General features: G+C 38.4%; 2 protein-coding genes across 4 annotated transcripts in view; one reads left to right on the top strand and one right to left on the bottom strand.

Annotated features, from left to right (window-relative positions):
* Positions 1-2,379, bottom strand: part of LOC135100451 (uncharacterized) — a 46,536-nt gene extending 44,157 nt beyond the window's left edge. The window contains exon 1 of the mRNA XM_064003355.1: positions 2,260-2,379. The gene's annotated coding sequence lies outside the window, so the exon portion shown is untranslated. The remainder of the gene's footprint in view (positions 1-2,259) is intronic.
* LOC135100450 (procathepsin L-like) overlaps positions 1-25,074 on the top strand; it is a 52,457-nt gene extending 27,383 nt beyond the window's left edge. For 2 of the 3 annotated variants that reach the window (XM_064003353.1, XM_064003352.1), the window contains 7 exons: positions 3,270-3,392; positions 9,364-9,462; positions 10,701-10,853; positions 17,094-17,303; positions 20,556-20,747; positions 23,526-23,691; positions 24,369-25,074. In XM_064003353.1, coding sequence (XP_063859423.1) covers positions 9,364-9,462; positions 10,701-10,853; positions 17,094-17,303; positions 20,556-20,747; positions 23,526-23,691; positions 24,369-24,577 — 1,029 coding nt within the window. In that variant the 5' untranslated portion in view covers positions 3,270-3,392 and the 3' untranslated portion in view covers positions 24,578-25,074. Of the gene's footprint in view, positions 1-3,269; positions 3,393-5,809; positions 5,923-9,363; positions 9,463-10,700; positions 10,854-17,093; positions 17,304-20,555; positions 20,748-23,525; positions 23,692-24,368 lie in introns of those variants that run through there. The other variant, XM_064003354.1, reaches the window with a different exon arrangement.
* The last annotated feature ends 2,204 nt before the right edge of the window (positions 25,075-27,278 follow it).

Here is a 27,278-nt window from a genome sequence, read left to right as displayed (position 1 = left end):
TTGAAGAAGAGCAAATAAGTTTCAGGAAATGAAAGAAAGACAATCAACTATGTCTTTACACTGCTGCAGATAATGAAGACTAGGTGGTAAAAAAGGGAAAGATTTTCATGGATTTTAAACAGGTCTTCGGTAGCAGAGAAAGAGAGCATGGCGAATTATGAGGACTAGGGAGAGTCGAGAAAGGACCGGTGAGAGCAGCTGAATATCTATATGGCAATACAACTACTCAGTATAGACTTTAGTCTGTAATGCAACTGTGAAAGAGAGAGAGAGAGAGAGAGAGAGAGAGAGAGAGAGAGAGAGAGAGAGAGAGAGAGAGAGAGAGAGAGAGAGAGAGAGAGAGAGAGCAAATAATGAGGGTCAGCTTCATAACAACATAACGTGTAATATCCAGGGCTACCTCTCTCTCTCCGCACCAACTTAATTATATACTGAAAAGCTGAAACACTAGAGAAAGAGGAGGGAGATGTGGAGGTGAACGGAGTGAACTTCACAAATTTAAGGAATTTAAATTATAAAATGATAGTGTCGAAGTCCAGGAAGGTTTTACGAAGAGGAAAAAAATTAAGAGCAACGGAAAATATACAAATTTGGCAATCAACGAATGACTTCACAATAGGGATGATTTCGGACGTTAATTTAGTCAGAAAATTCAAGTTTAAAAACTGAGAAAGGAAAGGAGTAGATCAATGTGATATCTCTAATTTTCCGATGATAAGTAATCGCATAAACATGAATCCGTTTAATCAGAGTCCGCATTTGACGAGAATTAGGTGCACTACTTCTGTTACTACTGTTATTTCAGTGAGATGACACACTCGCACCTCACCTGCAGGTGTACTGTTCCCTGGGAAAACATCTGCGCACATATTCCTCTCCGTTCCTCCCTTGGATCATCACGTGGACTACTATAATCTATTTGTCTCTGTTTTCACTCTCTTACGATGCCCGTCGCTGTGAACCTCATGCGAACCTCAGTGTCTGATAAATGGAGGCTGACCTCTCGAAGATAGTGTGTTGTCAATCGCATCCTACGTGGTCTGTATGCATGCTGTATCAAATATACTGGTGAAACTACAGGACGTGATTCCATCACCACCGAGGACTATAATAGAAGGAGGGATATTGTAAGAACTATTAAAGCACGCAACAGGGGTTGGAGCCTCTCGAGTCATGCTACAACAACTAACACATTGGGGTCAGTGAACAAGGTAGTGGCAACTGAACATGATAATGCTCTCAATGGTGGGTTTTGTACATAAATATATAAAATTGATAAATAGATAGAATAAAGAAATTAAGAAGTAAAACAAATAAATTATAAATAAATAAACAAATAAAAATCAAAATAGAAAACAAATCAGCATCCACAGCAGCAACAACGAATCATGAAGCAGAGATAATCCTCTTGTATCCGCGTCCGCAAAACCTACTATCTGAACCTCCACGGTTTTATCCAATATCGTATTTCATAAGAACTACATATCCTGGTCTGCCTTTGCTTCCGCGCAGCACTTTGTTCTGTCCAGCACATCACTTTTACCCGTGTGTGTTCATGTTTGTATGCGATGATATTCAGTAAGCAGCATTTATTAGAATAATAAAGGAATCGAAATCTGTAACATCGATGAACATCATATCCGTTATATTACCCTCGTCACATGGACGTCGTTGCCTCAGCTCTCAGTCAGAACCAATGATTCACATGTGAGCCAGCGGTGTTGCCATCTCACCCATCCACACTGATGACAAAGAAATGGAACGAGCTCGGGCCATTCCAATGTCAGCATAATGATTAAATAACCAATGGTATATATATATATATATATATATATATATATATATATATATATATATATATATATATATATATATATATATATATATATATATATATATATATATATATATGAGTGGTTTCATGTGTAACAACGAAAGGATTATTAATACGCTGTTTTATACGCTGTGGCAAAAGGATCACGGTACTACTCTGTTTTGTTCATCAGTAACAATTAGAAGTAATTCTACTGAAGAGTTTTTTTTTCGCAATAGTGAAGATGAATGTGAACTGTTGTATTTGCGTGTATATTTGCTTATTACAGGATTCGTCATACACTTAAATACATATTAGGAGATACCATTTGCATAGATGGATTTTTAAAGCATCCACACCAGGTGAGTTTGTATAACTGTTATAATAAAATCAATATACTATCAACACAGACATAGGCTATGGGAGTTAATGTTAGGGATACTCACTGTTCCTGCCATGGTGTGAGGTGTGGCCACTTCGGCGATATCGTGGTGCGCAGTGCACTGGTCTTGAACTGGTTGTTCCAATTTGCCCCGCCCCTTTCTCATCATCGTGGCTGGTCTGACATACTATTACTTATCTGTGTGTGTGTGTGTGTGTGTGTGTGTGTGTGTAAAAATTACCAAGTAGGAGATAAAGAAAGGAGTACTAAATGATCAGTGTGGAAACTGCTTCAGTTAACTCAATTTTAATGACATGATTCTTTCCAAATGCCAATGCTGCTGCTTTATATATATATATATATATATATATATATATATATATATATATATATATATATATATATATATATATATATATATATATATATATATATATATATATATATATATATAACCAGTTTCTCTAGAATAGATTATTATTATTATTATTATTATTATTATTATTATTATTATTATTATTATTATTATTACTAATTCTTTTATTTACCTTTACCTAACTTTATAGGAAATGTTTCATATGAGATAGTCCCGGACATTAGAGAAACTAGGAAAAAAAATGGCAAGTGACTCACGTGAATCATCTGCAGGTGTCCATAATCTTTATACGAACCAGAAGTATATTATGATAAAGAAAAAAAAATCAAGTAAAGATGTGGAGATAAGCACAAATAGTGAAGTGCAACGTATACATTCAGGACTCGAATAGCAGATGAAATAGCCCTGGATATTTGTTCATACTTTTCGACGTTTAGATGGTTTGTATTCAAACCTGGTAGAAATAAAGAAATAGCATCCACAGTATCCGTGTGCTGAGAGTCATATCCGCGTGACCGTTACCCCCTCTGCCAGACGCAAAGCTATAAAGTACAGGAAATTAAACAGATAGTACGTTAATTCAAGATGATTGTAGTTATTTATATATATTATAGGTAGATTAATATGTAAATATTGAGGAAATGTAATATAAACATGTGAGACATGGGTCATTTATAGTTATACAACACTCTTTCCAGCACCCTGAGGCAGCGAACATAAACATCAACACACTTTGTCTTAGGACATTACGGAGAGAGGAAGCTTGTATAGGAGTGTAGTTGGAAGGACTTCTTGGTTGCTGTTGCCTTGACCCTGCGAAGGTATGTGTGTCTATATATTCATCCTTGCCTGTACTATTTCCAGTAAGCATTTTTGTATTGTTTCTAGAGATGGGAACGAAGCATTTTATTTATTTTATTTTATATATTTTTTTTTTGTGGGTCATGACGTAGCAAATCTGCGATCTCTTTGTTTTCTCTTCACGTGACAAGGGCAAACTTTTTTTTATTTTTTTTTTTTTATGTAGTAGATTGTGAATGCGGGTTTACTGATACCCGACGATGATTGAATAAGACTTGTAGGCCTACACGTGACAACACCTTGTCCTGTGTGAGATTGATGATGGTGTTGATTGGGAACTTGTAGACCTGAGGAGGTAGGTATAGGACGGCGGCTTGCGTTACAAATAAAAATCTTGAAAGGAATAAGAATTTCCCAGTCTTGTGGCTGTAGATCTGACTTGTCATCTTCCTGTACTCAGCACTCTCACTTTCTGTTCACTTTCATCATGCAATTGCATCTGTTTGCTGCACAGCTATTCTTCTCTAGAGTGTGTTGTTGGCTACCTTCTCTCCAGCTACCGTCACGTTTCATATACCTGCATGGTGTTTTCTGTTCTGGTATTTGCAGTATGGCTCTTTGTAACAATAGTAAGAATATATTGAATATAGGGCATAGCGGTGGAAGCTCAGGCAGGCAACAACATACCCAAACAAATATGGCTGCTTCCCATACCCAGACAAACACCTCAGCGCCCAACCCTCAGCTAAACAACCCTTTTTCCCCCTCTCAGGTTACTAGTACTACTGAAAATTCTTACCCATATGGAACATGTAACACTAACTAGACTTAATGCCATTGGCTGTGATCGCTGTGAAACTTGGTTTTACCCCACCCCCATGTGCTTATGACTAGGAAAAAATTGATAGATTACATAATAGAATGTGGAGGTCAGGGGATTGCGTTCTTATGCACAGAATGCCGATCTAACAGTAAAAGTGGTAATGTACCAGACTCTACCTTCAGTCAGCTCTTCCAGACAATGAGAAAAGCTGATACCATTCAAATCCTCACTAATAATCAGAATGGCAACACTAGTCAGGATGGACATCTCCCTCGTCACAGAAAAGCTGATACCATTCAAATCCTCACTAATAATCAGAATGGCAACACTAGTCAGGATGGACATCTCCCTCGTCACCACTCAGTGACTCCAATCACAGGACCCATTCAGCCCCTGACTGATCAAAATTAATTAAGGTCCATCATTAGAGAGGAAACCTCAGAGTTGGAGAAGAGGCATAAAAGGAAGGAATCCATCATCATTCATCATTAGGAGCTTAGAGGTACAGTCCTCAGATGTAGTAAAAACTGCTTTTAATCCTGTAGGCATTCATATCCTTGGAACTCAGTAAACCTGACAAATGTAACATGTATAAACAGAGATAAAAAAAAAATCTATTGTGCCAAAATCACTGATGCTGAAGTCAGGAAGAACCTACTGGACAATGCAAAAATGTTGAGAGACAGCCAATTCAGCCACATACACGCCAACAAGGACTTAACATACAAACAAAGAAAAGAATTGTATGAGTGGCGTGCTGAATGCAGATCATTAGTACCTGGCACAGGTGCAAATACAGCAGCAGAGAACCCTACCCTTGCTGCAGCCACTCTTCCACTCATCCCCCAGAACAATTGGGCCTCTGCCATCCGAATGTAGGAAAAAATGGCACCGGAAAGAATGGCACAGGAAAATAAGGCACAGGAAAAAATGGCACATTGTTTAGTCTAGGAAAAAATGGCACAGTACAAAATGTGCTAAAAAAAACTCAAGCTAAAAACGATACAATCAGACAGTACAATCAGCTAAAATTTGTTCACACTTTATTTCTATACATTTTACTGACTTTTCTTATAATGCTTAGGACTTCCATCGAATGTTGTGACCCGCTCCATGTAAAAACTCCTCAACTGATTTGCAACCATCACGGCGATCTTGGCAGAGGTTCTTCATTCGTGTTTGTAGATTCTTGTACACCCTCTTCTGCCGTTTCTTGGGAGGCTCGCCACGAGATTCTAGCACCAACTGGGTAGCTACAACAGCATGGTCAGCTTGGATCCACTGGATTGCCCGCCATATTGTTGGGTGACTGTGATCAAGCAACCTAGGAAAGTGATTATCGTAAATAGTTTGAGTTGCGTGGTAACTAACTAACCAATGACCATTCTAAGCTAAGCACAGTTATTCTGCTGGACTTAAAGCTCTAACAAAAAACAAAAACAACGTGAAGCGCATCTTTTTAAAATAATTATAAAATGTGAAGAATATAATATAAAGTACCGAGTTACAAACATTTCCATAAATTTAACCAACCTGCTGTATCGATTGTTCCATCCCTCACATAAGTTGTTCGTGCGAGACTCGTCTCGAATAGTTGCTTCATGCACATTCCAGATTTCTGGAGGAAACCGTGGAGGAATGAGGCGGAGCTGAACTCTTGGGATCTCATTGTCATCTTGCTGTCTTTGGACTCGTCGATAAGTTCCCGTTACGTAGGTCTGATCGAAGTAAGTGACGAAAGGCTCCATGCCCTCTGGTGTGTTGTGTTTGAGGTAATTCATGCCGGCAGACACATCCTCTAGGGGAAGGAAAGCTAAACTGTCGACCATAGCACAGAACAACTTTATATCCTCATTTTCCTTGTACACAGTTGCCAGCCCTAACTCTTGTATTTTTCTCCATGATGACTGTGTCAGATGGTAGAAGCAGCAACAAATAGTAACTTCCGATCCCAGTATTGCCGTGATGGCCTGTAGAGTTGCTTGTTCAAAGTCAAGCATAACGGTTCTAGGGTCTGGATACAGGTGGTACTCTGCACATTTCTCAAGAACTGCCGTAAAAAGTTGTTCATAGGTGTTTTGAGTCTTGTGTTGAAGGAATGCATAAACAACGGAGACAGCAGTGTTTCCGAGAGGAACACGAATTACATACAATTGTGTAAACTTAGGAGGGGCCATGGCAAAATTTCCATCCATCATCCAGATGTCTGATTTTGCTAAATGTCGTAGGGTCTGTTCACTTGCAAAAACAATAATGCGATTGTTACTGTCTTGACCATTGTCATAAATCAGGAACGGTTGTGGTTCTGGTCCACCTGTTGATGCCCATTCTCCCGAGATAACAAGTTCCTGTAATGAAGCAGGGTCGCGAGGCTGATTGGCGCTTTGGTGATGCTGAATCAGTCGTTTACAATGTTCTTGTGATACGAAATGAGCCTGCGCTTGGGTTCTCATGGTTAAGGCATTTTGGGCGTATATTTGACCAGGTTTATCTCTGGTAGTTTTTGCTAATGTTTTCATTCTAGACTTACACTTGGCTGCTTCAGTAGCACTTTCGTCACCATCATGATTGTGTTCTGTTAAAAGTGTTGGGTTTTCATTTTGAAGAGATGTTGTTAATGCCCCTTTACATGAAAGTGTTCGCTTGACACACCTCCACCGCACCGTTTCACCTCTTGACCACTGCTTGGTATACATGTATCCACTGTAACACAGTTTGAGACCTCCCTTGTTGCTTTCGATAATTTCCATCGCAAAAAAAGTCCACAGAGTCCACTAATCAAATTATTCACAACGTGAGCCAAGAAAACTTCTGATCGATTTCGAATATAGGCTTCGAACACTTATAACATAACAATATAGGCTTCGAACACTTATAACATAACAATATAGGCTTCGAACACTTATAACATAATAATAATTATATATAATATATAATATATAATAATAATTATATTATTATATAATATTATATTATTATAATATAATAATAATTATATATCGGTGTATATGCTTGTGTGCCATTTTTTCCTAGGCTAAACAATGTGCCATTTTTTCCTGTGCCATTCTTTCCAGTGCCATTTTTTCCGAGTAGCCTGCCATCCATACTGAAGTAAATAATAACACTGGAAATTTAAACCAATGAACCTGCAGTCCTCAAGGCCAACTCTGAAATACAATATTAAGTAATAAGTGATGTGAATAGTTTTATGAATAAGATACACTTAATCTCCGACTTCATAGCAGCAAATGAACTGGATGTCTTTTGTGTTGTTGAATCCTGGCTCTTACCTGAAATCCCAGACTCCTTTGTCCAAATATGAACGACCACCATGAAAGTAAATACCAACAAACATGAGTTTGCTTGTACATAAAAAAGTTGTTTTAGTTTTATAAAAGTTAACATTGACTGTGATAATGTCTGCGGTATCCATCTACTTGATCTCACCCAATACATAATTGTAGTGTACTGTTCCCCATCCCACACTGAAAATGACAACCTTGCACTCTTAAACTTTCTCCTGAACTTCTGTCCAGCTAAATAAGTAATTATCCTAGGCGATTTTAACCTATCTCTCCTCAATTGGCAATCCAATACAGTGCTCACCAGGAAATATCCTCCTCTTCATCAATCTTTCTTGGACAGTTTTGTCTCGGGGTTTGTGCCAGTGGATGAAATCACCCACATACTTGAAGTTTCTCAAGTTGTAATCCGTGCAGGGAAGGCTTATTAGAGCCAGTCTCATTGAATACTGGAAGATTTTTCACCACCACTCAACAATACTACCACATGACCTCTTTACAGTCTCTCCATTAACTTGCACCAGAGGTCACTGATTCAAAATCCCCAAGCCCCACATATTGGTAGAGTGCAGATGCAGGTTTTTAATCTGAGATGCATAGATTTCTGAAACTCCCTACCTAATAGTGCTGTTGGAGCTGACTCCTTTGCACCATTTAAATAAAAAGTCTTTACACTCACCTAAGCCATATCCTCTGACTATATTGAGTTACACTGCCACCATTGTTTGCGTAGTTGTGTAAATTCTGCTTAAGGCACATAACTCATTCCCTCCTTCAAGCCAACTTTGTTTTACCAAACACTAGGCAATGAGCTGGCATGCCTGCAGATATGAGCTGCCCTGAAGGGTATCCATTTAAATCATTATACTAGTCAGTATTCACAAGCCATACTGCTGAAAATGACAGGGTAGCCAACTGGGTAAGAATATCCACAAATATATTTTGCTGAGGTTCTATTGCAGTAGGTCAACATTTTGTAGATTCACTTTCCTTGCTACCCAAGTGTCATCAGCAAAGTCAAGATATACCATGTCTACTTTGCTCCTCTCTTCCAGGCTATCTAGCAGAAATTACTTATATGCCAGCATTTGTGATAAGCATGACTGAACTTTGAGGAAACCATGCTGGCAGCTGTTGAACAATCTATGGTTGTCAAAGAAGTCCACCATTAAATGTTATCTCAGTGAGACTGGACATATGCCTTTAGATGCAGAATTATATATACTCTTGATTAATACCTGTAACAGATTATTCAGTCAAGAAAATTTCAAGTTATAGAGAGAGTTGAAGTTGATAGTTGTCTGTTAAGACACTACTAATTGCTCTTGGTGGACATTCTGCAGTGAGTTTGCAGTGACCCTTGTTAAATACCTGCCATAGCATTTTATTGCTATATAAAGATGGCACAAAGAAGTTGTAAACTCATTATTGAAATATAATTTATATGATATTAGAAATCATTATCAGTTGTTGATTTGGCCATTTTTGTATATGTGTGCTTTTTATATGTAATGTGAAAAATGTTACATCTGGATTAAGTGGGAAACTGTCTGACAGAGCCACTGACCAATCAGCAATGAGGTTACAAAGACTCCAGTTGCAAACTGGAAGTAATTGGACTATTGTGTGTTTAGCTTATAGCAAAAAGGCATTTAATTAAAATTCTTAGCCTAGCAAAGACAGTTGGGATGAATTTTTTAAAGTCTGCTCACTTGACAGTGATAGGTACTGACCTAAGAGAAGTTTTGAATCTGTCATCCAACAGGAATATGTAGTATGAGAAAGAGCAAGAAGTAATAGCTTTGTGATAAAAATGTCAATGGTGACATGAATATTTTCATTAATATCATGTTTCATTCCTCACAGATGAGACTGAGTGTAGCTGTGGTGTTTTTGGGGGCTGTGGCATCAGCCTCTGCCGTATCTTTCTTCTCAGTAGTTATGGAGGAGTGGGAATCCTTCAAGGTAAGTTGGTACTTCAGTAATGCAGCAACATTGGTTACATAGATGAGTTAATTGACTGATTTCTTTACTGCACATGCCCAAGTAGTTCACACACACACACACACACACACACACACACACACACACACACACACACACACACACACACACTGCTTACTAGCTCAGTGACAACTTCCTAGCAGGATGAGTTTTTTTTTTTTTATTTAGTGAGTAAGGGATACTATATGAGGATTTGAAGTTTTATTTGAACATTTAGCTTTCTCAAAATGATATTATAAAATATTATTTAGAAGAAAGTGACGAGCAGGAACCAAAATAATACTTATCTAAAATTATAGGTTACTACAGGATTGTCATCATCATAAGGACTTTCAGCTGAGAGGAATTTAGTGAAATAAGTCTTTCTCCCCAGGCTTTATTCTAAGAAAGGCATTCAGACATTTAAAAAAAGAAAGAAAAAGAAAAGAATAGCAAAGGAAGTAGCAGTAAAAAGAAAAGGAAAAGAAAGACCCACTGAGGTGCCAGTCACTGTATGTACTTCCTGTAATATGGTAGCCAGAACTGCACAGTATTATCTAGATGACATCTGACTAGTTCCAAATATGACTGATATTACTCTGGGATGTTTTTTTTTTTTTTTTTTTTTTTTTTTTTTTTTTAAGATAAATTTTAAAGCACAAACTTGATGGAGATTTTTGAATAATGAATAATGAAGTGCTTTAGTCTTGATAGTCTATTACATAGTTGTAAATGGTTATATTTATTAGTAAATATTTGAACTCTTTTATTTTTGCTTAAAGTGAAGAGAATGTTGTGGTTTTAGTGGGTAATGCACAATATGTAACAGATGGAGTTCTCCATATTTAAAGTTTTGTCTTTCACATTTTGTTCTATCTTATTCAGAGATGCCATATCTGTTATCACAATCCTACAGTTATATTTTTTTGAGTTGTGTCAACCAGTTTTCACTAAATGTCTGGATAAATTTACTTTTGCACTGGACATGCTTTATGACAAACATCATCTTGCTTTCTCTTTTTTTGTGGTTACCTTATGCATTGCCTTGATTTTACCACATATTCTTTAATCAAGGTAACTCTATATCCTTATTCAGCTTGTCTTATTTGATATGAACTCTTTCATTTGATATTTTTATGTTAAAAATCAGTTCCTAAGGATTTTCTGATAGCATATTCGATTCTTCCTGGATGATCTGCCATAAACTTTTCATCCTTCAGTTGGAACATGGCAAAAAGTACTCAAGTAAGGTGGAAGATACATTCCGCATGAAAATCTTCACTGAAAACAAGCACAAGATTGCTGTTCACAACAAGCTTTATGCAAATGGCCAGAAAACCTACAGACTTAAGATGAATAAATATGGTGATATGGTGAGTACATGCTTGTGTTTTTGTGCAGTTGTGTGTGTGTGTGTGTATGTTTGTGTGTGTGTGTGTGTGTGTGTGTGTAAGAGAGAGAGAGAGAGAGAGACAGACAGAGAAAGATGAGGAAATTTTTTAGTGTTATTGTACTTTGGACATAGCTAATTGTGTGGCAGTGACACCAATGTTAATGAAATTTTTATCATAAATAGTTTACAGTAAATAGCCTTTGTAAGTATAAATAAAATTAAGTTTTGGCAGTGGATATCCAACCAAACAAAGCTATCAATATTGTCACGATCGCCTACTTACCTGCGATCGTACGATCCCGGTTATCTCTCCAAGAAAGTGGACGTTACACTGATCCCGGAAAGTTTTAAAGGTCTGGATTTTTAAAGGCTTCGAGTGCCTACCCGACCTATCCGAAATCGTCAGAACTATCTCTCACTCCACCTTTACCTCGACTCAGCACACCTGGAATTACCTCTAATACCAGATTGTTGTTGGGGGAGTAGAAAACACGATTATTCTATGTCACAAGCACATATATTAATACTAATAATAATTCACAAACAACATGAGGTAGTACACGTTACTACATGACGTTCTCGTCTCTTCCCACGTCACCAGAACCCGTTTACACCTCCACCAGTCACAGAAATATTTCCCCTCAACCGCAGGAATTTACTCAGACACCACTACCGCGTCCCCAGACAATAATTCCCGTATTTCACCTCCTCAAGCCTCACAAGAGATTACCATTATCACCAAAGATTGCCCATAACACCATAACATCAACCCCAAAATCACCAATACACCACAACACCAACTTCCAAGGTTAACACCACAACCTCCACTCACAAAATGGCTGCCAATTTGACCTATGACCCCTTCCAACAGCGTCACCGGCACAACTCAACAACCGAATTTCAGCGGACAAGAGCTCTTGGTACCACAAAAGACTCACTAACCTGATCCTGGATATCAAGGTTATACCGCTACACCACTAATACCTCCACAAACTCACTCCATCACCAATCCACACCAAAATCCTTCCCTGAGAGACGCCACCTTCCTCCCTACTTCACTTCCCAAGGCGCTCTGCCTTTTCCCCTCCTTGGAATGTGTTGTTGCCCACTCAAGCTCCCCTCGTTTTCAACGTATTTCACCTCAATTGTACTTACTTCCTTATACGTACAAAGATATAGAGAACTTAAATTATGAAGAGGATAATACTACATGATATAAAATGGGTAAATAAGCCTTACACTACTTATAACAATAATAAGGATAATGTCCGAATGGCAGGTAACCGGAACATGGGGACACTAAGAAAACGTGATCCCATTCAAGGTAAACTCGGCCAATAACATGACAATATCAATATACCAAATTAGCATTGGACAATTGGTCAGATTGGATAAACTGATCACTCTTCCGTCAAATTTAGCTGGTTTATTGAGTGATTACTGTATCTCCAAAGTTGTCAGGAATGTGGGTAGGGTGCTATAGTAATTGCTTCAGATTATATAAATTAGCAAATTGTAGGGTTGATCACCTGGTTGGTAAGTGAAACATGATGATTTGCAAAGTTGGTGAACATTAAAATATCAAGGTATGGAAATTTCAGCAAGGGAGAAATGTATGAGAATGCGCTCCACTTTTGAAGTCAGATAGTTGGAGAATCTTACATAGTTGGAGGAGTTAGATGAGATTCACTCATAGCACAGGTGAGTGAGAATGACAATGAAGTCTTAGCCAGGTGGTAAAAACTCTGAAGATGCAAGCAAGGGCACAAGGGTAAGTCATATTATTGCATAAATAGATGCAGCAGCCAGCTTTTGATTGAAATTAAGGATAGAGGAAGTAAGAGAAAAGAAAGGGGTCTGCTATCAGTGGCCTTAGGCACTTAGGTTTTAGTGAAACACTTGAAACATTTATTTATACCATAACTGATTTGTTTGTACAATTGGAAGAAAAGATATAATATCTAATGCAGCTTGCCTATATAAAGCAAAGCTTTTCAGGTAGTGATTATGAACTAATAGAAACTATTCAGAGTACAGTAATAAAAATAAGAAGGATAACAAAGCAGACTGCAATGAAATAGCAAGAATTATAATAACAATACTCAAGGTAATAGAAGAAAAGGTGAGGTTTGGAAGAGTTCAGGGGATGGGGAAGTGCTGATTGATATCCTTAGTATAGGAGTGGATAGGATAAGGTAGGTGACAAAACTAATCCCTGAGAAATGCTGCCGTTTATAGACTTAGGAAAGAACATAATAACATTGCCTCCAACAGTGGCAATAGGGGAAGAACATGAACAGCAGTGGCAATAGAACATTCAGAAAGGAAATTACAGAGAAAATGATGGAAGACGTTGGAGAATAGTTTGGAAATTGAAGTTTTGTGTCAGACTCTGATGCTTTTGATATGTCTAAGGCAACAATGAAAGTTTTATCATAATTTCTAAAAGAGGATGCCCAAGATTTAGTCACGAATGGAACCCATTCTGGCAATCAGATATAAGGTTGTAAAGTAATAGATGTTTAAGAATCTTGCTGTTGAGAATAGGTTAATAAAAAATCTTGGAAAGTCAAGAGATTAAAGCAATAAGACCATAGTATGAAGGGTTAGAGCAGTAATCTTTTAGAAGCAGGGTAAATGTAGGTAAACTTCTAGCAGGAAGGAGAGGTACATATTGGTAGACAGAACTGAAAGACAATTTCTCCTGTAATTCTGTATACAGTGGTGCTTTGGTATACATTCGCTTTGAAATAAGACTAGCTTGGTATACGTCCTGTTTGGATGCAGGAAAGTTTGCTTGGTATATGACCTTTGTTTAGAATAAAATTCATGTGGTAGAACTTGTATGGGTCAGAGTCACAACACCGTGCCCTACCCTTGTTTACCTCTTGAGACAAAGTCACAACTGCTCCATGAGCATCAGTGTGCCCATTGTTACCATTTAGTGAACAACCCACACTATAACTATGAATTTTCACGTGATTTTTTTGTTTTTTGCATAAATTTTTAGTAAATTCATTAACCATGAATTCTGAGAAAGTTAATGACTCTTTCCAAACAGTAGCATCTCCCTTCTCAGCACCATCCTAGTAGGCACTTGAATCTTCTCAGCAAGGTAAAGTGAGGTTAAATTTTCATTTATTTCATCTAATTGCTTTTGTATTTACTGTATTTGACAGCATATAAGATCCACCTTTTTCATAAAAATGGCTCAAAAAATCATCCTGCATCTTATATGCCAATGTGAGGCCTCCTGTAGATTTAATTTTGATATTTCTTTCATCTGTACAGCTGAAGATTTACACTACCGTATTATAGGCAAGGGTGCTATATCATATTTTTCAACCATACTTTGATGTAAGGAAGTGTTGAAAATGGAAATGACATCTCGGCAGCTGAATTGCTTTCTTTGTCACACCTCTGTGACTATAGTGTTTTTACTCCTGGAAAAAAACACTTGGGCATTGGCTGAGTAAGGGAATTCCCTATGAGCTGCGTTGCTGGGTCTCTACAGGACCAGTTATCAGTTTTAACACATTGGTGGAAAGGATAGGCAACTGTCCTACCTCCTCCTCTCTCTCTCTCTCTCTCTCTCTCTCTCTCTCTCTCTCTCTCTCTCTCTCTCTCTCTCTCTCTCTCTCTCTCTCTCTCTCTCTCTCTCTCTCTCTCTCTCTCTCTCTCTCTCTCTCTCTGTATTGTATGATACTGTGTGAATAATTTTTCTATTATTTATTTGTTCATGGTAATTGTTTTGCGTAATCTCTATTTGGGACAGCAGATTCGTCACAATGGCGTCTCATTAGCATTAGTGTCTGGCTGTTCAAGCTATTGCTCTGGAGGATGTGATGCATGGTTAGGTTACGTTAGGACCTCTGCTGGCCCTTCTCTTCTAAAAATACTTATTCTTGTTGTAAATAAGTTCTTTCTCATGGCTGTGAAGAACAGATGAGCACTTGGAAGTTGCTTCCATCTTGGGAGTATCCCTCAAGAGGCTGAGCCATCCCTCTCTCTGACCTGAGTCATCTAACCCTACCAATAAGCACCCTGGATGCTCGACCAAAATGACAACATTGCAAAGCTATGTTGTCAAATGTGATTTTTTTTTTTTTTTTTTGTAGGAAGGACACTGGCCAAGGGCAACAAAAATCCAACAAAAAAAATGCCCATTGAAATGCCAGTCCCATAAAAGGGTCAAAGCAGTAGTCAAAAAATTGATAAGTGTCTTGAAACCTCCCTCTTGAAAGAATTCAAGTCATAGGAAGGTAGAAACAGAAGCAGGCAAGGAGTTCCAGAGTTTACCAGAGAAAGGGATGAATGATTGAGAATACTGGTTAGCTCTTGCAATAGAGAGGTGGACACAATAGGGGTGAGAGAGAAGAAAGTCTTGTGCAGCGAGGCCGCGGGAGGAGGGGAGGCATGTAGTTAGCAAGATCAGAAGAGCAGTTAGCATGAAAATAACGGTAGAAGACAGTTAGACATGCAACGTTGCGGCAGTGAGAGAGAGGCTGAAGACAATCAGTTAGAGGAGAGGAGTTGATGAGACGAAAACCTTTTGATTCCACCCTGTCTAGAAGAGCAGTATGAGTGGAACCCCCCCAGAAATGTGAAGCATACTCCGTACATGGACGGATAAGGCCCTTGTACAGAGTTAGCAGCTGGGGGGGGGGTTGAGAAAAACTGACAGAGACATCTCAGAATGCCTAACTTCATAGAAGCTGATTTAGCTAGAGATGAGATGTGAAGTTTCCAGTTCAGATTATAAGTAAAGGACTGACCGAGGATGTTCAGTGTAGAAGAGGGGGACAGTTGAGTGTCATTGAAGAAGAGGGGATTGTTGTCTGGAAGGTTGTGTCAAGTTGATAGATGGAGGAATTGAGTTTTTGAGGCATTGAACAATACCAAGTTTGCTCTGCCCCAACCAGAAATTTTAGAAAGATCAGAAGTCAAGCATTCTGTAAAACCTGGACTATTTATTATTCTAAAACCCAAACCATTCGTAGCACTGCATGGTTTGATGAGTAATTGATCCATATTTAATACTTGAATTTCAATAAAAAAGTAAAAAGAATTGATATATTTAAGAGCAGTTGTGTGATGTGTTGAAGTAGCTAACAGATCTCAGAAAATGCCTAAATGTTCATCTGAGAATAAAAAGAGTATAGGCCACTACTTCTGTTTTATTACTGCAATCATGTAGGATATTATTACTCTTGTGATTGCTTGCTTTTTTGTTCAGCTGTACCGCTAGCTTGTTTTAAACGTCATGTGTTTAAATACATAAAAAATCTTTTCCTGAATATGCCATGCTTGAAACAGGGGTGCATCTTATATGCCCTTAAATGCAGTACGTATTTTAGTATCAAACTTATTTTTATACAACTCCATCAATGTACTGTATAATATGCCAATAATAGTTTTTTCTCTCTCTTCATGGGAACAGATTAATCATTTTCCCTTTATTTCTTATGGGAAAAATTTGTTTGGTATATGTCTGGTTTGGTACAAGTCCAAGGATCCAGAACAGATGAAGGACATATACCAAGGTACCACTCTATTCCCTATAGACTATCCTTTTCAAGGATTGGCATCTTCAGTTCATCTCTCTCTCTCTCTGTGTGTGTGTGTGTGTGTGTGTGTGTGTGTGTGTGTGTGTGTGTGTGTGTGTATGCACGCGTGCCAGTAACATGCCATACATGCTTTGAGATGACAAATAATCTGTGCTGCACCTTCATGAGTGATGATTCAAGTAAGCTTTTAAATTAATTATATAAATTAGCATATCTGAAGTGTTGGGCCATTGGTGCTTTGTACTGGAACATTCATGGACCAAATGGTCTTTCTTGAAAAAAATAAATAAATAGTTATTGCAAAAATTTCATATACTAAACCATTTGGCCCAACATACTTCAGGTGTGCTAATCTGTGTTATCAATTTAAAAGTTTATCAGATCATCACTCTTGTAGGTGTTGCATGTATAGCATCTTGCCTACACATACATACACACATAGGTAGTGATTATTAGTCTTTTGTTTTTTGAGGTTAAAGCTTCTTAACTTTCTTAAGTCTTCTCTGTAGATATTCTATGATTAAGTGAAACTCCTTATTTGTAAATTTAGTGCATTAACAACTAAGCATTATGTTAGTCTACTTAGTGTACTAAGTTACTGAAATTGAAAATGTAGTTGTAGCTTGGTGTCTTAGATTAAGTTTACTTTGCAGCTCCATCATGAGTTTGTGACAACTATGAATGGATTCCGCTGGAACCGAACTGTAGGAAGTTACAAGGCCAGCCGACCCTTCAGTGGTGCCAGCTTTATTGAACCCGATGATGATGTTGTGTTGCCCAAGAGTGTGGATTGGAGGGAGAAAGGTGCAGTAACCCCCGTCAAGGACCAGGGACAGTGTGGCTCCTGTTGGTCCTTTTCTGCTGTGAGTTTTACCATTGTTCAGTCATTCCCATCTATTATATTTATGCCATTCATTTCCCAACTGCAGGGTTTAGGTTCTAGAAAACAGCAGTTGATAAATCCACAGTTATTGAAAGTATTATTAGCATATGGAACATTTATGGTTAAGGAAACATGGGCATCATATAAGAGATAAAGAAAAGTCTGATATGACCTCCATTGCATATTGTTATAAATGTAGGCTCACACAGTGTGACATTCACAGGAAGTATGATTTATTGTTTGGGTACACACACACACACACACACACACACACACACACACACACACACACACACACACACACACACACACACACACACACACACACACACACACACACACACACACACACACACAATGACCTTTAACTTGAATGTGAACTTGTGAAAACAGGGAAATGATAGATGAGATAGAGTGAGAATGTTAATTAATACAGAAATCACCTGACAGAGAAAAGAAGACACATAATATTGAAATTTCTTTAAAGAAAGGTAAAGTTCCCTTAGACTAGAAAAGAGCAGACATAATATTGAAATTTCTTTAAAGAAAGGTAAAGTTCCCCTAAAACTTGAAAAGAGCAGATATTATCTCAATTTACGAAGGAGGAGACATGAAAGAACTTTTGAATTATAGGCCAGTATCACTGCCAAGTGTCATTATAAACATTTGTGAAAGGATTCAGTTCTTAGATTTTTATTCAGAAGTGGAGGATTATGTATGTACAAGAAACTTAAGTTTTTATTTAAGAGTAATTGACATTGTACTATCAGGAAAACTCTAACATGGTATAAGCCTGAGTGAGGAAAATGCAAAACATTTGATACATTCTACATTTCATTAAGTGTTAAGCTCCAGGTAAAGACGAAGGTTCTCTCCCTATGTCTCTCTCTCTCTCTCTCTCTCTCTCTCTCTCTCTCTCTCTCTCTCTCTCTCTCTCTCTCTCTCTCTCTCTCTCTCTCTCTCTCTCTCTCTCTCTCTCTCTCTCTCTCTCTCTCTCTCTCTCTCTCTCTCTCAACCAAGTGGCCAAAAAATGTGTGTGTAAATTATTACTCTCTCTCTCTCTCTCTCTCTCTCTCTCTCTCTCTCTCTCTCTCTCTCTCTCTCTCTCTCTCTCTCTCTCTCTCTCTCTCTCTCTCTCTCTCTCTCTCTCTCTCTCTCTCTCTCTCTCTCTCCACTCCCTGCTTCTGAGCACATCCATCTTTCCCTCTTCTCTCCCACCATGTGACCTCACTTCTCTCTCCCTTCCTCCCTCCTCCATTGGTAACCTGTTACTAAAGAGAGAGAGAGAATTTTTTTTTACATGAGGTTTAACACCTCTATTTGACCAATGCCTAAACATTCTTCCAGGAGTAAAAACACTATAGATAAAAACTAAGTAAACACACACACACACACACACACACACACACACACACACACACACACACACACACACACACACACACACACACACACACACACACACACACACCATGTAGCATGGTGGTCAGCACACTCAGCTCACAACTGAGAAGGCCTGGGTTCAAGCAACAAGTAGATACGAGATACAACCTGAGAGGTTGTGGCCCCACTGTCTTAGTGTGCAGTTTGTGTGTTGTCTCAGTCCTACCCAAAGATAAATCATTATGAACTCTGAACTCTATCTTAAGGGTAATGGCTGGCTAGATGACCAGCAGACAACCATAGGTGAGTGACACACACACACAGCAGCAAGAAGTGGAATGAAGGACTCATTAAGACTAACCAAAGAAACAAGGAAGAAGAGAAAAAGGAGAGGAGAGTAAGGGGAAGAGTTAAGACTGGAGAAAGACAATATGGTGAGGAAGAGAAGGAAAAGTAGGGATTGGGAGGAATGGACAGGCTGAAGGGCAATAAAAAAGGGAATTATTGGAAGTGGAGAGTGGGGAAAGGAGGTGGACAGGAAATATGCAAGAGAGAGAGAGAAGTGAGGAGTGTGTAGTGGTGGGGGATAGAGAGGGTGAGAGTGAGTGTCTAGGAGACCTTTGCCTTAATCAATGTTTAAGTGAAAAGCAGAATGGGGTCTACAGGTTTGTGTTTTTATCATTTAGACTTGTTTACCAAGTAAGGTACCCAGTAGTACATGTGTACAACACAGGCAGCCTCACGTACATGTGTATGTCCTTGGTATGAAGGGGTTAAGTCCCCATGATTACCGAGACTGAATAGGATAACTAGCATGTTCTCAGACATTACACAATTTTCCAAAAACTCATATGATATTTGTTTACAAGTAAATGTTAGGCAGGATGTGGTGATAGGCTGTCAGCACTGTCACAGTAACTAATCACATCATCAGGACAACATAGACAACATTTCAGTGTACTTTATTTGCAAATGTAGAATGAATTGCAGTGGCTGCTAGCTGCTGCAGCCACCTAATTATTTTTATCATTCAAACAGCAAAACACACAAGATGGCTGTGGCCTGCATACTTTTGTTAGAAGAGTGTCCTGTAGATTTAACATCCATGTTAATAACTCATATTTTGCTGATTGCATAATTAGGATCCATGTAATTGGACTTGAGTGTGTCTCATCCTTTCACAGCCTCTTTCACTCTTGGTATCCCTCCTTTCAGTACCCATATCTTACCTCATTCCCTTTCCTCTCCACATTTATACCCCCACTCACCCTTGTCTCTAAATTCTTCTAATAGCCTTTTATCTTCATATTTCTCATTCACTTTGCTTCTATAATCTCTATCTACTTTTTTCTTATTCTCAGTTGAACTAGAGTAGAGCCTTTTATCTTTATATTTCTCACTTTGCTTCCAAAATATTTATCTACTCATTTTAATCTCAATTGAGATTTTGAAATTATCTGATATATTTCAAAACCTGAGACTGCAATCAGTACACACATTTTTTGTCATTTAAGGGGGTTTACTTGACAGTATACTTAACAGCTGGCAAAGTTTGAGAATTTATTTATTTATTTTATTTTTTTTTTTATTTTTTTTTATTTATTATTATTATTTTTATTTATTTATTTATTTTTTTTTTTATTCAGCAGTAGTCAGAATTTTGATGTAGCAAATATTTTGTAATCATAAATAATTAATGTGGTTTAATCTTGTGAAGATCTGAAATCTAAACAAATGACTGATGTCAAATGTATTTCACTTTCCAAACACTCATGTGAAGCAATCTTTGATGTATAAAACCATCTGTTTCTCTTTTTCAGTCCTTTGTTTCAAAAGTTTCTTTTTCTAGACTGGGTCACTTGAAGGACAACACTTCAGACAGACAGGAAAACTGGTGAGCCTCTCAGAGCAGAATCTGATTGACTGTTCAACCAAGTATGGCAACAATGGATGTAATGGTGGCCTCATGGACTATGCTTTCAAGTATATCAAGGACAATGGTGGCATTGACACAGAGCTCTCCTACCCCTATGAGGCTGAGGTGAGGCTCTAATCTAAGTTGAGAAAGTAACGTGTGTGTGTGTGTGTGTGTGTGTGTGTAGAGAGAGAGAGAGAGAGAGAGAGATATTATTAGTAACAATATTTGTGCTTAGTGTACAACTGCTTCAACTCCACACCTATAGGCATAGGCTAACAGGCCTTGGCATATGTACTACAGACACACAGTAAGTCGGATTAATTAAGGAGAATGCCTTTACAAGATATCTGAAAATCTGAGTTATCAGGGGAAAATTAGATGTAGCCTTAGAAGTCATCATGAAAACCAGCAAACACAACAGGAGTCAGGCAGGAACACCAGTTGTGTGTGACACAGCAGGGCAAAGGTTGTCAGAGTGGGCAGTGTTTCAAGTGTGCATATTATTGCAAACACTAGGGAGTTATGTGTTACACACTGTATAAAGGAAAGTTAATATTTGATATTTAAATTATGTATTTACTGTTTAATATTTAAATATGTATTCATCTTTTCTGGGGTGTGCATCTTGAAAATGTTTTTCTTAAGCACTGTCAGCTTTGACTGCATTATTGCCTCCCACACTTGCCTCTTTCAAAAACACCATGCATCTCACCCCAGTTTCTTCTGTTCTTGTTATTGTGTTAAAACCAAATGTTATTTCAGTATTTCAGTATGTGGTTATTTTGTCACATTCCTTCATTTGGATAACTCAAGATAACACAAGATGTGGTGCTCTACAGTAGTAGTACATTAGATACCTGTCCAACATCTATCCATGTGTCCAACTTCCCCCATATATCTCAGAAAACAATCCAAGCTGTCAGGTGTGCACAAGTATGCAATTAGAAATACATGACACTTTTTTGAGGGCACAAAAGTGTCAGACTTATCCAATATCTGAGATATTTGGCTCTGACTTAGGTGGCATTTAGTGTGTGTGTGTGTGTGTGTGTGTGTGTATAAGAACATAAAATAAGGGAAGCTGCAAGAAGCCATCAGGCCTACATGTGGCAGTGCCTGTATGAAATATACCTACTTTTTTCCACCTGTTGTCCCCATCCATAAATCTGTCTAATCTCTTAAAGCTCTCTGTTGACTCAACCCTAACAACCTGATTACTGATTCCATTCCACTCATCTACCACACTATTTGAGAACCAATTCCTTCTTGTCTCTTTCCTAAATCCAAATTTTTCAAGCTTGAAGCTGTTATTTCTTGTTCTATCTTGGTTACTGATTCTAAGAATTTTGCTTATGTTTCCCTTGTTATAATCACCATACCACTCTAAGACATCAGATTTCTTCTAAACCAACATCTAAGGAATGTAAATTTAACAGCTTGTCTTGTTTATATATATATATATATATATATATATATATATATATATATATATATATATATATATATATATATATATATATATATATATATATATATATATATATATATATATAGTTCCTGAATGCTGTTTGAAAGTCAAAACTATTTTCCCATAGGAGTCAGTGTAAAATGGATCAATCTGTTCCCAGATACCAGTCTACCCTCTCTTAGTGGCTTATGACAGATGCTCCCCACAACCAAGATGGCTGCTTCACATCTCCAACTCGCAAATTATTTATCCAGAAAGGATGTAATAAATTGACTTAGTGACACAGAACTCATCAGAAGGTACTGTTTAAACCTATCTAGTGAGGGAAGTCTTACAGGACACAGAGGGGAGCAACCCACTTACTACCAAAATGAAGGTGATCATAATACTTAGACATCTTGCTGCTAGGAAAAGCTACTAGAAAAATGCAGTTGTGCAGTAATGATGGTGTTGGGATCATCAAGAGAACCACACATACTTCAGGATTACTCCTGAGCTAAGAAAATGTTTTTGCTATGTCTTTTGATATTTGAAACCAAGTAACTTTGTTCTTGAACAGAATTATGGTACTGCAACCGAAGCAATAATGAGTTCAAAATTTTGTTTGAAAACCGATTTGTTTGAAAAGGGAGGTATTCAGTAACCGAGGTTCCATTATATGTGTGTGTGTGTGTGTGTGTGTGTGTGTGTGTGTGTGTGTATATATATATATATATATATATATATATATATATATATATATATATATATATATATATATATATATATATATAGTCAAGAATATTCTGCATGCTACATCTCACATGCTCCTTTAATACTTTTTTTTGTATTGTATGCCATAGCTCATTTCATATATAAGTAATGAAATTTTAATTGAAATGAGACTCCACAGTAATTGCAGAATTACAGAACCCAGATGTGTTTGTGAAAACTTAATGAAACAAATTGAACTTAACCAGAAGCTTATTTAAAATCTTTATAACACTTTTTACTTGTGATTGCTACATTCAGCAGCACATAAATGCATTCTGAATGAAATTACTTTATATATATATATATATATATATATATATATATATATATATATATATATATATATATATATATATATATATATATATATATATATATATATATATATATATATATATAATCATTACCATGATGATCCAGTTGGACTGTAAATAAGTTGTGAAATGAGTCAAATACTGAATTTGATATTATTTTGCTTTATGGACATCATGGGATTGTGCTTGGTGGCAATCCTGAGTTTAGTTATTTTATAGCTGTGTCACTTTATTTGGCATTTGATGTGACTACACTTGTGTTCAAAAAATTTAATTTAACTCACTCCAGATTAAATGTATCAATGAGCTGAATGCCACATCGTTTAATATTATTTTAATTGTATCTCAAACTTGCACTATTTTTAGGATGATAACTGCCGCTATAACCCAACAACGGCTGGAGCAGAGGACAAGGGTTTTGTAGATGTCCGTGAAGGCAGTGAACATGCACTCAAGAAAGCAGTAGCCACAGTGGGGCCTGTATCTGTGGCTATCGATGCTTCACATGAATCCTTCCAGTTTTATCACCATGGTAAGTGACCCTAGTAGACATGTTGCTGCATTTATTTGACTTTATTGTCAGCATTGTTTGAATTAGAGTAGGACTTTGCTTCATATTAATTATCTTGTACATCAGTGTTCCTCTACTCACAGCCATAACATTCACACAAATGCTTAACCACCAAGCTGGCCAAAAATCACATGCTGTCAAGTGTGTATACAGGGAAGCACCACCACATACCCATTTTCAAACAGCCTTTTGTGCATCCCTTACACAACATCAGATTGCAGTTTTGTTCATTAGAGACTTTTATGTTGAAAACAATGATGTATTTCTTATCAGATCAGGGCATTTTCTGGTAATATTATGGTGCCTCAAATACTCCCCTCCTTTAGACTGGCCAGGAGCAGTAAATTCAGTTATAACCATACTATCTCTCTCTCTCTCTCTCTCTCTCTCTCTCTCTCTCTCTCTCTCTCTCTCTCTCTCTCTCTCTCTCTCTCTCTCTCTCTCTCTCTCTCTCTCTCTCTCTCTCTCTCCTCTCTCTCTCTCTCTCTCTCTCTCTCTGCAAAAAAAAAAAAGATGAATGCAAACTTTCAATATGTCTTTCTTTTACCACTTGTTCTCATGCTTGTTATTTTGCTAGAACTTTTCCTGTACTGTCTCATTTTCCTTCTTGCATGACGTCTTTTATTTTCTCCTGGCAGGCGTCTACAGTGAACCAGAGTGCAATGCTGAGAATCTTGACCATGGTGTCCTTGTGGTGGGGTATGGCAAGGATGAAGATGGCACACCTTACTGGCTTGTCAAGAACTCCTGGGGCACTACTTGGGGCTTGGATGGGTATGTCAAAATGCACCGCAACAACAATAACATGTGTGGTATTGCTAGTGCTGCTTCCTTCCCCCTGGTTTGAATGATTTGAGTTTGTGCTTCCTGGAAAACTAGGTTGTGTGATAGCTATGTAGTTCATACATAAACTAGAGAATTCAAAGGATACTCAGAGGAAAATGTGTATGTCTGTTGCATTTTGTATTAAGATGTTAGTGTATCCATTGACAAGTATTCCAAGTAAATTATACTTCTGTGTAAAATTCACATTGGCTGATCATTTTTCTATTCATCATCAAGGTTGTGAAAGGAATTGAGTTAGTTGGTAATGCAGCTTGTTCCATAGATAATTTAGTGAATACTGTTGGCAGAAAGATGTTTAAAGGACATTATACAAGAATAGATTGGCACATCCACTAATTTTTTTTACAGCATTCTTTTTTGAGTTAGCATGGAATTTTATACCCAATTGATGTTTTCTGTTATATATGTCTAGATTTTATGAGGAATGTCTGTTTTAACTTTTATCATGTTTGCCATTGAATTGGTGTTACATTTTCTCAGTAAAAAAATAAGAATATTTATATGGGTTTTATTGTTCACCAAAAGGTAATTCAGATTAGAGGAAAAGATAACCACTACTCTGTTTCAGTTTAGAGATCAAGTATGCAGAATAAAATAGTGAATGTGGGTTCCTGTACTCAGGTTGTTGGTGGTGTGGTTTTTTTTTTATTTTGAAACGATGAAAATCAGGTGTTGAGGCTGTGGGCGCCAGTGTTAAGTCTGCATCCCAGTCTGTAGTGTCCAGTATGTCAGGGGTCGTTGCTGAGGGTGGAGAGACTCCTGACTCTGCTGGGGAGGTGGGAGTTTCCTCCCTTGCAGGATGCACTGGAGGCGGGTAGCAGGCTGCTCCCCTGCCTGGACCAGACACAGTAGGTGTTTGCTCACGTGGTGAGCCACCCATGCTAGCAGCTGCTGCAATAGTTGTCAGTGTAATTAAGGAGGGTTCTGTCCCTCCTATATGTGCTGTCCCACTACTTGCCAAGGCAAGAGTGGATGGCAAGGAAGTTGAGGGTTGGGGAGAGTTTGTTGAGGGCAACACTATTGTGAATAGCTGGTGGAGAGAGGAGGATGGAAGTTTGTTGCTCCATTTTGATGTGCCATCCACAGTTAAGAAGGCACAGGTGCTGGAAGCACATAGCAGCCTGGTGCTTGGATGTTTTGGAATCAGGTTGACTCGGGAGTGTTTGGCGCCGGTTTGGTGGTTGGGTGTGACAACGTTTGCTGGGCGTAACTGAGTGGGTCAGGTTGTCAAGCCTGATGACCTCTCTTCTGGGGCCTTCCTCAGTAGTGTTATGGCTGGTGTTGTATCCCTTGGTGTGGGGGTGATTAATGATGTTGCTCACCCGATTCCTCCTTCCGGGGCGAGTTGTGATGATGTTATTGACACGAGCATTACAGCGCTGCGTAGAGAGGCAACATTGAGTGAGGCTACCTGTGATGCTTTGTTGTTTGCCACTCAGAGGGCACCTTCAGTATTGCTAGGGCCGATGTTGGCCAAGCTGTTAGTATTTGTCAAGTGCTGGGCCCAAGGTGTGTAGTATGTGCTGATGGATGTTGGCTTCCTCAAAGCAACATGGTATGATGAGAAGTGAATGCACACAGGAGCAGTTGCTGGCACCAGTGGGGCTGGCCCAGTGGCACATTGGCTAGGCTCATGTTGTAGCTGCTGTTTGTTTTGTGATGGCAGCATGTGTTTGTGTGGCTCCATGTGCAGGGATGTGTGTGCTGTGTCCTGGACACAGCACACTGTGGCAATACCATTGTCATCAAGGGGTTGGAGGGAAGAATGAGGCATAATAGTGTCACTGTGCCTGATGGTCAGAAGCTGACTTGGGTCACACCCGGGAAGGAGTGTATTGTTTAGTTGAGAGCAGCCAAAGGTCACCTCTAAGTTTTCCCAAGGAAATGGCATTTTTGTTTTACCAATTTTATGGGTGTGGCATGGAGACTCCTCGGAGCCAGGAGTAGGCAAGCGGGAGTAATCGCGCGAGCAGTAAAGGCCCAAGTGAGAGTTTTATTTGGCTGGGAAGTATTTTCCCTGTCCCTGCTGTGTTGCACCAGGAGACTACAGTCTGTGGTGGCCTCATTGTGTGTTGTAAGGAAGCAGGGATGTCATTTTTGCATGGTGACCCTGAAACTTGAATGGTGAAAAGAAGATGCAGATGGAGTATGTTGTGTAGTAGAGAGAGGAGGAGAGGTGAGAGTTGGTGGAGGAGTAGTGAAGGCAGAGGACAGAGAAAACCATGGAGATGGAGAAGTGGTCACAGGAGATGCTGGAGCAGCTGTAGTAACTCTACCTTGAATGATTCAGGGCTTGTTCCTCCCTTTCCTCCACCCACTGACTACTTCACGCTACCTATTAAGATTCTTTGCAATGATGTTTTCCATGCCCTCACTGACCTAAATCCTCAGAAGGCTTATAGATCTGACGGGGGTCTCTCCTATTGTTCTCCAAAACTGCACCTCCATGCTTTCACCTTGTCTAGTCAAACTCTCTCAACTCTGTCTGTCAACATCTACCTTTCCTTCTTTTTTTTTTTTATGTAGGAAGGACACTGGCCAAGGGCAACAAAAATCTAATAAAAAAAATGCCCACTGAAATGCCAGTCCCATAAAAAGGTTAAAGCAGTGGTCACAAATTGATGAATAAGTGTCTTGAAACCTCCCTCTTGAAGGAATTCAAGTCATAGGAAGGTGGAAATACAGAAGCAGGTAGGGAGTTC

This window comes from Scylla paramamosain, chromosome 5 (assembly GCF_035594125.1).
Source record: "Scylla paramamosain isolate STU-SP2022 chromosome 5, ASM3559412v1, whole genome shotgun sequence".
Taxonomy (NCBI): Eukaryota; Metazoa; Arthropoda; class Malacostraca; order Decapoda; family Portunidae; genus Scylla; species Scylla paramamosain.
Note: the sequence above shows the minus strand (reverse complement) of the source record. Positions and strands in the feature narration are given on the sequence as shown.